The following is a 13,828-nucleotide window of genomic DNA, read 5'->3' as shown; positions in this document are numbered from 1 at the left end:
CTCAAAAATGGAAGCAAAATTTACCATATCAGAGCAAAACGGCCTCCTCTTTGGTTGAGAATCTCAGTGCTGTAAAACATGACTTAATCTGAAAAGAAAAAGAAATTTTGTTTTAAAGAAATGGTTAATAGCAATAATGATGAAATCCCACATTGACACCAAAATATCACAGGTATTTATTTTGTCAATAGTGTGGATAGGGCTTGAACAGTCAAGGAGTGTAACTAAATACAAGAAACCACACATGCACACACACACGTGTGCATACACACACGTGCGCACACACACACACACACACACCCATTACCACAAGGGAAATGAGACGACAAAGGAATAAACTATAATCTTATGAACTTCAATAGCTTACAGCTGTTTCTGCCTAAAGATGCAGTGGACTCATTTGAGTACCTGAGTAATTACATTATAGCTTCATCATTGCACCTCAATTTCAAGGCTCTGATGAAACTATAAGGTGTTACTCAGACACTCAAATATGAGTCTACTGCACCTTATAGCAGAAACAGCTGTAAGCTAATGAAGTTCATAAGATAATCATTTATTCCTCTGTCATCTTATTTTCTTATAACATCTCTGTACTCAACTAACGTGGAGGCGCAAAGGCCCAGTGGTTAGGGCAGTGGACTTGCGGTCATAGGATCGCGGTTTCGATTCCCAGACCGGGCGTTGTGAGTGTTTATTGAGCGAAAACACCTAAAGCTCCACGAGGCTCCGGCAGGGGATGGTGGCAAACCCTGCTGTACTCTTTCACCACAACTTTCTCTCACTCTTACTTCCTGTTTCTCTTGTGCCTGTAATTCAAAAGGCTAGCCTTGTCACACTGTGTCACGCTGAATATCCCCCGAGAACTACGTTAAGGGTACACGTGTCTGTGGAGTGCTCAGCCACTTGTATGTTAATTTCACGAGCAGGTTGTTCCGTTGATTGGATCAACTGGAATCCTCGACGTCGTAAGCGACGGAGTGCCAACAACACAACAACGGTAGAGTTAATTTACAAATAGCAATCATATCTGAACATTTGCCTGTTTTCATATAGTGATTTCAAAAACATTGTAAGATAGCGGGGAAATGTTAAATAATTGCTAATCAAGATCACGAATGGAGTTGTTTAACCAGCTTCTGTTCAGCCTTGTGGTTAAAAACATATTTACCCCCCCCCACTCCCTTTTTTTTTCTCCGGGAATAATGTAGCTGGAATTAAGGTTTCTAAAGAATGAATAGATTAAACCATTCAGGTGATGTTTCGTTTTTATGAATCGAGAAAACGAAACGATTGAAGTCAGCAGAAAACAGCAAATTATTGATATATATTTAATTTCTAATTTTGGGACAAGACCAGCAATTTTGACAGGAGGAGTAAGTCAACTACGTTGAATCCAGTGCTTAACGGGTACTTTATCTAATCGACTCTGAAAGAGTGAAAGGCAAAGTCGACCTCAGCATCATTTAATCTCAGAACGTAAAGAGCCGGAAGAAATGTTGCAAATTTATCTTCGTCCGATACACTAACGATTCTACCCGCTCGCCATCTAAATAATAATAATTCTTTCTACTTAAAGAGACAAGGCCTGAAAATCTGGTGGTCGATTATATTGGTTCCAGTGTTCATCTGATGCTTATTTTATTGTCAGCAAAAGGATGAAAGTAAAATTGATCAGGGAAATATTTGAACTCAGAACGTGAAGAGCTTGAAGAAATGGCGCTTAGCATTTTGTCCAGTGTGCTGACGATTCTGCCAGCTCGCCGACATAATCAGCACAATAAGAATTAAAGAAATGTTCAACAATATTCGAATAAGTTTGGTAAAGAAATTAAACTGGGAGAAAGATTTTATTTGAAACTGAAAGCTGATTTCCAAATTTTATGGCTGTGTGGTAAAAAGTTTGCTTCCCAACCACTGCACGGCACCTACTATAGTACCGGGTCAACCAAAGGCCTTGAACGAAAGAAACCCGTCGTGTGTGTGGTGTATGTGCGCATGGTTTTGTGTCTGTCCTCTGCCACCGATTGACAACCGATGCTGGTTTGTTTATGTTCCCGTAACTTAAATGGTTCGACAAAAAAAACCAACAGATCAAGTACCAGGTCTAAGAATGAGTACTGGGGTCAATTTGTTCGACTAAACCCTTCGAGGCGGTGCCCCAGCACATGAAACAAGTTAAAAAGATAAAATGTAAGATATAAAAGAAATGGTTGATTGTTTAAACACAATAACCCGTTAAGAACTGTTAACCGATTGAAAGGAATTAAGTAGAACGGGGTATTTATATTAATACGATGAACATAGAGATTGTCGTGGATTATCTTAATTCATCGTTGAGATTAATTCGTTATTTAGTGGAATACTGTAACGAACCAAAACGTTTTGAATCACCAAACATTAATTTGTAGAGTTAAATGCCATCAACACTTGTTTAATTCTTATATTTTAGTTTATTATTTTTAGAAAACGTTATAAAATAAATAAAACGCATTTTACAAAGGAAAAACATTAGGTTTTACAATTCGTTTTGTTACATCAAGTTTGTAATGCTTTTATTTTCATTTCAAAAACAAAATTAGTTTGCAGTTTCCGACAGTAATTTCACTTTCCGGGCCATAAAACAAAACATCGGCTGCTTTTACTCTTTGGAAGTTCAACAGAGGGATCATTTTTAACAGTTCCAAATTTCGACACAAGGCCAGCAATATTAAAGGAGGAGTAAGTCGATTACATCGACCCCATTGCCCAAATGGTACTTATTTTATTGGCCCCTAAAGGATGAAAGGGCAAAGTCGACCTCGGCGCAATTTTTACCCAGAGTGAAAAGAGCCCGTAAGAAATGTCGCTAAGAATTTTCTCCGTCTCAAACGATTTTACCAGCTTCACCGTTTTAAGAGATCTTTACTAGAGATCAAATCATCTGTCAGAATGCTATTGTGCTCCGAAAACCGAAAGACCCGCAACTCGCATTTACGCAATAAAAAGTTTCCAGTCCTAACAGAAAAGTCGAAGTTAGAATTATTTTATAAGAGAAAAACAAAATAAAAAGTTGTTCGTTCGTACTGTTTTTTTTTTTTAAACTTTTTTTATGTAGAAAACTCTTTATATCAGTCATGGACAACCTTTTTCAAGAAGTCGGATCGCACTAAACTAAAAATTCAAAGTAATTTTTCGTTAAGCGTGTTATTAAGAAAGTCCCATCGCGCCTACAGATTTAAGAGAGACGGCTAAATGAAATTGTGTAACATGGGCATTAGAAACGTAATTGTAAATAGCAATCATATATGATCAATGTTTATCTATTTTCATACAAAATGGTTTCAAAATAATTAATAAAAATGCAAAAATGAATGATTACAGGGAAAATTTTAAATATTCTTTATATGACAGATTTAATGTTAAATAAAGAACCACAAATAATACTGGGGGGAAAAAATCAAATAATATTTGAAAAGAAGTTCCAGAAAAGTGTTAGCTAACTTTGCATAATTGTCAGTTGAAGTCACGAATGTAATTTCTTTTAACCAGCCTTGAACGAGTAGACATAGTTAAAAATATGTTCAAAGTTGTACCATTTTTTTCTCAGAATAATATATCTCAAACTAAACTGTCTTACGTATTTATTTTTAAAAGAGAGTAGACTGGGATTTGAGGGCGATTTAGCACTATACCTAGCAGGTCGAGCGACCAAAGTGCGAGCTCCATCAAGACAACATATTACTGCAGTTTACGACAATATGAAACAACCAAGGAAAATTAAATAATCTTTGAATACATTGTTTAATAGAAGGAAAATAAAATCAACATAAAACAGACAGAAACCAGAAAAATATATAAATAGATAAAACCTGTGAAGTAAATCATCATTGAACAACAGAATGGAAAGAAGAGTACCTTGGCGAAATTTCCCAGTTGAAGTGTGATCAGGGATTTGACACACCGAGGTTTTGTCCGATTGGATCAAATAATTGAGCCAATGAATAACACTTTGACCGAGATTTAAATTTAAACTGTTTTAGTGACGTTAAAAAAAAGGACCACGTCTCCCCCCCTCTCTCTCTCTATATATATATATTACAACAACATATATATATATATATATATATATATATATATATATATATATATATATATATATATATATATATATATACACACACACACACATAAAGCAAGAGTATCTGCAAATTAATTTCCATCACATAGATTGGTATAGAACAAAAATGAGTATGTATGTGTGCATGTATGTATGTATGTATGTATGTGTGTTTGTGTGTGTGTGTGTGTGTGTGTATATATATATATATATATATATACACACACTCTTTTACTTGTTTCAGTCATTTGACTGCGGCCATGCTGGAGCACTGCTTTTAGTCGAACAAATCGACCCCGAGACTTATTCTTTGTAAGCCTAGTACTTATTCTATCGATCCTTTTTTTGATGAACCGCTAAGTTACGGGGATATATCAATACAATAAATATTGATGGAAGAAACTTACAGGTATCGACAAAGTCAGCTAAAACGATAGTTAAGAGCAACGTATTTAAAATAGTAAACAACAGAAAAAGTGAACATTTTATGTATAATTCAGTTGTTTGCTATTCTGAATGTAATTATGTGTGTGTGTGTAATGGAAGCAACTCCTATGTTATCAAACTGTTACTGTCATCAAAATTAGCAGTTCCAAATATGATCAAAATATTGTTATATTCACTGCTTATTGCTATCAGCCGGTTTTTGTTATTAAGCGCCTTCCATTATACATACATACATACATAGGCATACCTCAACTTACGCCGTTTCAAGTCACATCTTTTTTTACTTTACGTTGTTTTTTGCTTGTTTTTTTTTTCTTTTATGAAATTAATGGAACCAACTTCAGTCAATTTATTGGTCTCTTCGAATATATTTTAACAGGATAAAAATTATGAAAAAAGCCCCCCCACCCAAAAAAAGAAGAACAATACCGTTGTGGAAAATCAAATAAAATACGTTAAAATATGCACAAACTATTTATTAAAACACGTGTTAATTAAGTTTTTCAAATAATTTTTTGTGTTACGTCGTTTTTCGAGTTAAGTCGCATATTTGGAACACGTACCGAAGTTAATGCATGCCTGTTTATATATATATTTGCGAGAAATGTATGAAGGTTTATGATACCTGTGGAGTATCTCCTTCTCCCATTATAATTCTTTCTGTAGTTTCAAGGATCTGGAACGGGTCACCAATTTGTGACGTCCGTGCGAAGCGAGGTGATGAGAATGGTTCCTTAGTAAATCACACGGTCAATAGAATAAATATGAATAGAATAATGCGTATATGTGCCAGAGGGAAATAAGAGACACAACCGGGTAGAATGTGTAAGACAAGATTTATTGATATGTGTGCGACATATATACAGAATAATAGACAGGTCGTCATAAGAATATCTATGCGTGTGTAGATGTGTACGAGTCTATATGTATATTTATTGATAATAGCTTCAAATTGCGGCACAAAACGAGTCATTTTTAGGATTAGGGACTCAGTTGATTACATCGACATCAGGGCTTAACTGGTAGTTATTTGAACCAACAGGATAAAAGACGAAGTCGACTTCAACGAAATTTGAACTCAGAACGTTAAAAGCCGGAAGAAATGCCGCTAAGCGATTTGTCCAGCGCATTAACGATTCTGCTAGCTTGCTACTCTTGTATATTTAGGGGAGAAAAACATCAACCCTATCGACTGGTACTTTATTTTGTCGACCCTGAAAGGGATGAAAGGCATAGTTGGCCTCGGTGGCATTTGAACTCAGAACTGAGACATACTATTAAGCCGCATGTCTGACGTGCTAAAGATTCTGTCAGTTCATCACCCTCGCATATTTATTAATAATAATCATCTTATAGGTACAAATGCCATAAATTTTCTTGTAGGAGGGTTAGTCGATTAATTCGATCCTCGCACAAGACCCGTACTCTATATATTCTGAGATTTGAAATCAGAGCGTGAAAGAGCCGGAACAAAGATCACAAGACACTTTTTACGAAGCTTTAAAAGGTTTTGTCAGTTAACATTTATTTGTTTGCTTTACATAGGGACAAGAAATTTAGGATCTTTTCCCTTTCAAAGATTTCAAGTCAGAACATGAAGAGCTGGAACATACAGCAAGCCATTTTGACATTCCTACACAAGTGTGCGCCTTTCACTCATCGACTTTGTTTCATCATGTCTTTCAAAAAATATTCTTAAATATTATTTTCTACAAATAGCTTTCAGATGGTGTTCATTACAATTACGCCAGAATTTAATATGAAAATAAAATTGGTGGGCGCGCATGCTGATACACATACTAATACACATCACATATATATCTAGAAAATAAAACTTGAAATGAAAAAATTGTGATATTATGTATGTGTGCATGGCCACCATTGTTTTTTTATTTTTCACAAAATTCCAGTCAAACTAAAGTGTTTGATCCGAGCAAAAAAAAAAAAAAATAGTGCAATAGGTGTACAACATGTAGTAAACGAATATGAAAAAAAAACGTCCGCTGGCGAACGGGGGGCGGGGGAGAGAACTCGGAAAATTCATATCGGGAATGTTCCGAGTCCTCTAACCACTTCCCCGTTCGTCGGCGATTTTTTTTTTCTTCATATTCGTTTACTACGCATTATTTTACACCTAATACACTATTTTTTTTTTTATCGTTTTTGTGACCGGCTGTTAACGTTGAGTTTTCAGATCCTGTGAAATTGATCCTGTGAATTTTCCGAGTCCTCTCCCCCGCACCCCCTTTTTGCCAGCGCACATTTTTTTTTTTTCATATTCGTTTACTATGTTGTACACCCATTGCACTATTTTTTTTTTTTTTTTTTTTGTTCGGGTCAAACACTTTAGTTTGACTAAAATTCCAATATAATCGATATTTGTAGAAAGTTTTATTAAAAAATACCCATTTTTCTGAAAGTTACGAGGAAACAAAATCAATTTGAGTGTGAATTTTCCGAAACTCCTCTCCCTCCACCGCCAAATAATGGAATTGTTACTCTCTCTTTTACTCTTTTACTTGTTTCAGTCATTTGACTGCGGCCATGCTGGAGCACCGCCTTTAGTCGAGAAAATCGACCCCAGGACTTATTCTTTGTAAGCCTAGTATTTATTCTATCGGTCTCTTTTGCTGAACCGCTAAGTTACGGGGACGTAAACACACCAGCATCGGTTGTCACGCGATGTTGGGGGGGGGGACAAACTCAAACACATACACACACATATATATATATATATATATATATATATATATATATACATATATACGACGGGCTTCTTTCAGTTTCTGTCTACCAAATCCACTCACAAGGCTTTGGTCGGCTCGAGGCTATAGTAGAAGACACTTGCCCAAGCTGCCACGCTGTGGGACTGAACCCGGAACCATGTGGTTGGTAAGCAAGCTACTTACCACACAGCCACTCCTACGCCTATTGTTATGCAATTTTCCACAACAAAATTCTGTATAATTGTAATCTCTACCATCTGAAAGGTATTTATAGAAAATTTCATTTAGAAATATCTATTTTTCAAGAAGTTATGAGGTAACAAAATCAGGGTGGGGCACACTTGTGCATGCTGGAATTTTATCCAACGCTTTAGCAAATCTGTGAATCATAAATAACAACATTTAAAACCAAGATATTTTTTACTGGCATACCTGCACAAATGTGCTTCTCTGACCAATTTTCCGCATAACCTCCAGAAAAAAATGGATATTTCTTAATGAAATTTTCTACAAATACACTTCAGATGATGTAGATTGCTATTATATTGGAATTTGTTGTGAAATCTTTCTCTGAGGGTGGAGAGAGGAATGTTGAAAAATTCACACTATCATAGTAACAAGTAGACTCTAAAAATATAACACATAATTCCATCATCTGTTTGAAGATTTTAAAAATCTTAACCCTTTAGAATTCAGATTACTTTGTCAAATATAGCGTTTATTTATTCACATTGTTTGGAATTGATCATGCTTTATTTTGTAGCTTTGACATTTCAACGACTGTTTATCTTTTGATTAACATTGTAGGGTAGGTATGAGATATCAGATCTGGCCTGTTTGAACATAAAGCAGGTAGAATATTTGTGTTGGATATGGCTGGTTTAAATACTACAGGATTCAAGTTTTTTTTTTAAAGCAAGATTACAAACAGAAGATGAATGATGAGAGTAGTACCTCAGCCACAAAATTCCGTTCATCTTCCATTACTCTTCAAATCAATGATAAATTTTTAACTAAAATTAAAGAAAAAAATGCAACTGAAACATTTCATCAACTCTCTGGGACATTTGGTATATTTGTCACTTGGGGGGTTACAAATGATTTTTTACATCTGTTTCCAGGAATACTTTGGGTCATCGTAAGAGCCAGTTGCCTTAAACCAAAACGTATATTTGGTAGTTCATTTTTATCTCCTGTTACAATATTATTGTTGTTGTTGTTATTGTTGTTATTATTGTTATTATTGTTATTATTATTTTTAATATTTGTATTTGCATTGATGCTTTTATCATCTGGAGATTCAGTAATAAAATGGGAGAGCAATGATTTTTCTTCTGGCTGTTCATTCACCTTTTGAATATTTTTATGACCATTACATTCCACTTTGCCATTTTGCTGAGGTTTATTCTCAATTTTATTAGCAACAGTGGTTCCGTTATGAAGTCCTGATTCTTTCAACTTATTTGCTAATATTTTGGTGTCATTCTTTTGATAAACATTCCTCTTCTGAATTTCACTGATAAGAGAAGGCTTGAACCTGGCACTAGATTTCTGAAACATAAAGTAAACAGACAATTAGCAATCTTTATGCATACTTAAAACGCATATATGTTGAAAGCCTTCTAAACTGTGGTATTTGTCTTCAGAAACTAACTGTTATCAATGGGGGTACGAGGGAGCAACCACTCCCACTGAGCTCATTTTCCAAAACTGGCACCCTTTTAACAATTTTTTTTTAACTCTTCAGTTTACTAGCGTGATAAAAGTTGAATCACTTTTTCTACTGTTGTTAATTGCATGACCTTGGAAGAATTTTCTGGAATCATTACTTTATTTGACCAACCACTTGTGTTTTTGAACTGTCTGCTCAATTTTATGAGATGTGTTGGTGGCAGCTAACACATGAAGAACCAAAAACAAACCTTGACATCATAACCTCTTGATATACCTATATTAGTAATTGTTTTATATATTATAACATTGTTACTGAAACATGAAATTAATGAATGTACAGGGTGTCCACAAAGTCTGGGTACATGGGGATTAACACATACTTTAAGAAATTATTATTTCTTATATTTAATTGTTTATGATATGATTCTATTTACTCCATGTACTCAGACTTTGTGGACACCCTGTAGAATACAATTATGATTATCATAACTACCATATGCACTCGTGGATAGGTCACACTTCTTTTATCAGAAGTTTCAATAAAAATCAGTGGTGCAATCTATCCACTCAACATCACAAAGATCTGTAATAGATGGCAGCATATCAATAGTCAAGTTGATTTATCAATTAAACTACTTTCATCAAGTCACTTCTGCAAAAATGTTTTAAAATTTGTAAGCAAAGTTTTGAAATAAAGGTGAACATTTGATAATATTTAACAAATATTAGTTATATTTATGTTATAAAAGGCCATTGTAACTCACCAGATTATTGCGTGACCTATCTGCAAGTCAACCGTAAATACCTACTTTGACGACCCCAAACTAAGGGTGTGACCTATCCATTGGTACAACCTATCCCTGAATATATACGGTAATGAAATATTTTGTGTAATAGAAGAGAAACGAATTAAAAATTATTTGGTGTGTGTCATGGTGCCTATTTTTGTTTTTATGTGCTTGCTCTCCTTAACTTTAAAACCTAGCTATGCTTCTGACTGTTAAAGATGTATACCAAACACTTTGCAGTGTTTGGTATACATCTTGGTGGGGTTTTTTTTGTGTGTGGCATCAGCACTAGTGAATCACCAAGTCCTCTTAAGACAAGACCAACCCCTCAATACATGTCTGCTGTAAAAAAAATTTTGTTAAATTTTTCTAGATTTGTAAATTGTCTAACTTACCTTTACAAATTTGTAGTTACTCTTAGTATAACTTTTGGCTGAAGTTAGTGCTGTTGTCACTTTTGAAATGTCTCCTTTCTTTAGTATTATATCTAATACATTGAGTAAGGGCTTCCATCTGGGTTTTATACAAATTGAAATTCATTACAAGAAAGTAGTGCAAGTTACTTAACTCTTTTGGAATCAACCCACCTGACACCACCCCTGGTTCTTTGTATGTAAGCAACAAATTAAAGATCCTTCTCTTAGAAATGTTCTATGTAGTGATCATCTCAACATTTGTGCAGATGGAAAATTCAAAAGATTCCCTTTATTTAAAATACAGGAAGAAAATGATCAACTATGAAAGGCAAAAGAAAAATACTTTATAAGAATTCTAAATATGAAACTAAACAGGAAATAGTCAATTCTGCTTCTAAAAAACTTCTCCTGTGTTGATTACATCATAACATGTGTGTTTGAAAAGCTGTATACAGCAAAAGCATTTACACATTTCAAACATTTCTTTTTGAAATATTTGTGTCTTTCTGATCTTTTTTTTTTAAAGTTTATTTTTATAGAATTAATAAATTTTAATTTAACAAAAACTTCTTTCAAATATCATTTATCTATTTACTTGTTTCAGTCATTGGACAGCAGCAATGCTGGTGCACAACCTTGAAGGGTTTAATCAGACAAATCAACCTCTGTCCTTATTTTCACGACTTCCTTGGCACCCCTTAGCACATGGTGCCCCACACGACTGCCCAAGTTTCCAGTACCTTCAGCTGGCCCTGATTGCTTCCAATCCTGCTAGCCATATTTGATTCTTCTCCTTAATTTCAAATTTTAATGTATGAATATTTGGAAACAGCAAGCTGGCAGAATCATTAGCACACTGGGTAGCGAGCTGGCAGAATCGTTACCATGCCGGGTGAAATGCTCAGTGGTATTTCGTCAGCCGCTATGTTCTGAGTTCAAATTCTGCCAAGGTCGACTTTGCCTTTTATCCTTTCGGGGTCAATAAATAAAGTACCAGTTACGCACTAGGGTCGATGTAATCGACTTAATCTCTTTGTCTGTCCTTGTTTGTCCCCTCTATGTTTAGCCCCTTGTGGGCAATAAAGAAATAAGAAACGTTAGCACGTGGGGCAAAATGCTTAGCATCATTTCTGCCATCTATACGTTTTGAGTTTGAATGCTGCCAAGATTGACTTTACCCTTCATCCTTTCACGGTCAATAAAATAAGTACCAGTTGAACACTGGGGTCAATGTAATTGATTTATCCCTTCCCCTGAAACTGCTGACCTTGTACCAAAATTTTAAACCAATGAATGAATATTTATGGAATTTTACAAATGCCTGTGAGATTAAATGAAAAATATACATACCTCACAAATGTAATGTCTTTTTCTTCACGGAAGTACGAAGCAAGATTCTTTAAAAGTGCTCCATATATTGGTAGATCAAGTTTGTTGATATAAGATAAAACCTGTAATAAAGTTATTTAGATTCATCATTTAAAGCAGGGGTTCTCAACCATTTTTTTGCCCATAGCCCACTTTGATTCCCATTTTACTTGGATGGACCCCCACAGCTATTCTTTGTTCAAAAAAATTTTGTTATATTCCTATAACTAAATATTATCAGAAATTGTATAAAAGTAATTGTTAAAATATTTTGTATGTTATGGATGTATAACCAATTTATTACACATAAACTTTACTGTCTTCTACTATAGCCTCAGGTTGACCAAAGCCTTGTGACTGGATTTGGTAGATGAAAACTGAAAGAAGCCCATCATATATATACTCTTTTACTCTTTTACTTGTTTCAGTCTTTTGACTGTGACCATGCTGGAGCACCGCCTTTAGTCGAGCAAATCGACCCCAGGACTTATTCTTTAGAAGCCTAGTACTTATTCTATCGGTCTCTTTTGCCGAACCGCTAAGTTACGGGGACATAAACACACCAGCATCAGTTGTGAAGTGATGTTGGGGGGACAAACACAGACACACAAACACACATACATACATATATATATATATATATATATACATATATACGACGGGCTTCTTTCAGTTTCCGTCTACCAAATCCACTCACAAGGCTTTGGTCGGCTCAAGGCTATAGTAGAAGACACTTGCCCAAGATGCCACGCAGTTGGACTGAACCTGGGACCATGTGGTTGGTAAGCAAGCTACTTACCACACAGCCACTCCTACGCCTATATATATATATATATATATATATATATATATATATATATATATATATATATATATATATATATATATATATATATATATATATATATATATATATATATATATATACATACATACATATATATATATATTGTATAGGTAGGGTAAAATTCAAGCTGTGTCCTCTTGATGCACATCTGCTTATTCTAGCATCACAATCAGTATGTAGTTGTTGCATTTACGTGAGGTACATACTAGTGTTGAAAATTCATGAAATATTGCTTCCAGAGTTATTATGTATCAAAACAGGAAGCTGGAGAAAAATTGTTGGTATTATTTCTTCACCATTACACATGTTTCATATACTAATATGAATTACAGAGTTGCACATTTGTACATGTTAGTTGAATGTGTAAGAATTTCAACACTACTTCAGAAATGCACCTCTTAAATTAAATTAATTCAAATGCAATGAAAAGAAAAAGTTATGAGAATGGAAAATATATACAAAATAAATGATGTATGCAAAAACTGAGAAAGATTCATCCGTTTTTAAATATTTATACTGTAAAAAAAAAAGGAAACTGGAGATGAGCACTCGTGGAATGTAAACAAACATATTGGGTGATACAAGGGGCGGTAATCTACTTTTACCAATCAGGTATTATTAATGATACCCTAACCCTAACACTAACCCTAACCTTAACACTAACCCTAACACTAACCCTAAACCTAACCCTAACCTTAACCCTAAACCTAACACTAACCCAAATCCTAAAACTAACCCAAACCCTAAAAAGTAGATTACCACACCTTGTATCATCTGACATGTTTGTTTATATTCCATGAGTGCCTGTTTCCTGTTTTATTTTTTAGTATAAATATTAAAAAAATGGATGAATCTTTCTAATTTTTTGACCTACATGCTCACCAAGGTTTCAGGTAAAATTTGACTGTTATATTGATCGTTTTCTGAGAAATACTTTTCAATATTCGACACGTCTGATGTTTCGACATTCGTTACAGATTTCTGGAGTCTTTCAGTGATGTCAGCTACCTTTTTTTCTAGTGGTATTGTTGGACCTTTCTTCTTGTGTGCCATTGCAAGAACACTGTCGCGTCCTGAAATTGAAATTAAATTATCAATTAACTCATTACTTTCTAAAGTAAAAGGTACCTTATCCTAAGTGATGCTGGAAATTCTTATATGAGTAGTAAGGACAAAAGGGTTGTTAGTGGGGATGGGAACAGCTGCACCTGTACAGGTTTTTTAGTCTTTGCTTCCTATTTAAATATCAACTTTAAAAATATTTAATGTAATTGCATGAAAAGAATATAGAAGCTTCAAGAGACATGAAATAAATCGTTTTTAACCGTGTAACTTGAAATAGCTAAGGTTTGCTTCCTAACTGCATGGTTCTGGGTTCAGTCCCACTGTGTGGCATATTGGGCAAGTGTCTTCTATTAGAGCCTGATGTTAACCAAACCCTTGATGGAAACTGAGGGAAGCCC

The 13,828-nt window shown here is 34.7% G+C and overlaps 1 protein-coding gene across 1 annotated transcript in view; it reads right to left on the bottom strand.

Moving 5' to 3' along the window:
- Positions 1-7,969: 7,969 nt before the first annotated feature.
- The window catches only part of LOC106877679 (uncharacterized), a 14,944-nt gene continuing 9,085 nt past the window's right edge, over positions 7,970-13,828 (bottom strand). The window contains exons 4-7 of the mRNA XM_014926627.3: positions 13,248-13,438; positions 11,501-11,601; positions 10,130-10,247; positions 7,970-8,823 (exon numbers count right to left, since the gene is read on the bottom strand). Coding sequence (XP_014782113.1) covers positions 8,323-8,823; positions 10,130-10,247; positions 11,501-11,601; positions 13,248-13,438 — 911 coding nt within the window. The 3' untranslated portion in view covers positions 7,970-8,322. The remainder of the gene's footprint in view (positions 8,824-10,129; positions 10,248-11,500; positions 11,602-13,247; positions 13,439-13,828) is intronic.

This window comes from Octopus bimaculoides, chromosome 14 (assembly GCF_046866305.1).
Source record: "Octopus bimaculoides isolate indiv1 chromosome 14, ASM4686630v1, whole genome shotgun sequence".
NCBI lineage: Eukaryota > Metazoa > Mollusca > Cephalopoda > Octopoda > Octopodidae > Octopus > Octopus bimaculoides.
This window is presented reverse-complemented; position numbering and strand designations above follow the sequence as displayed.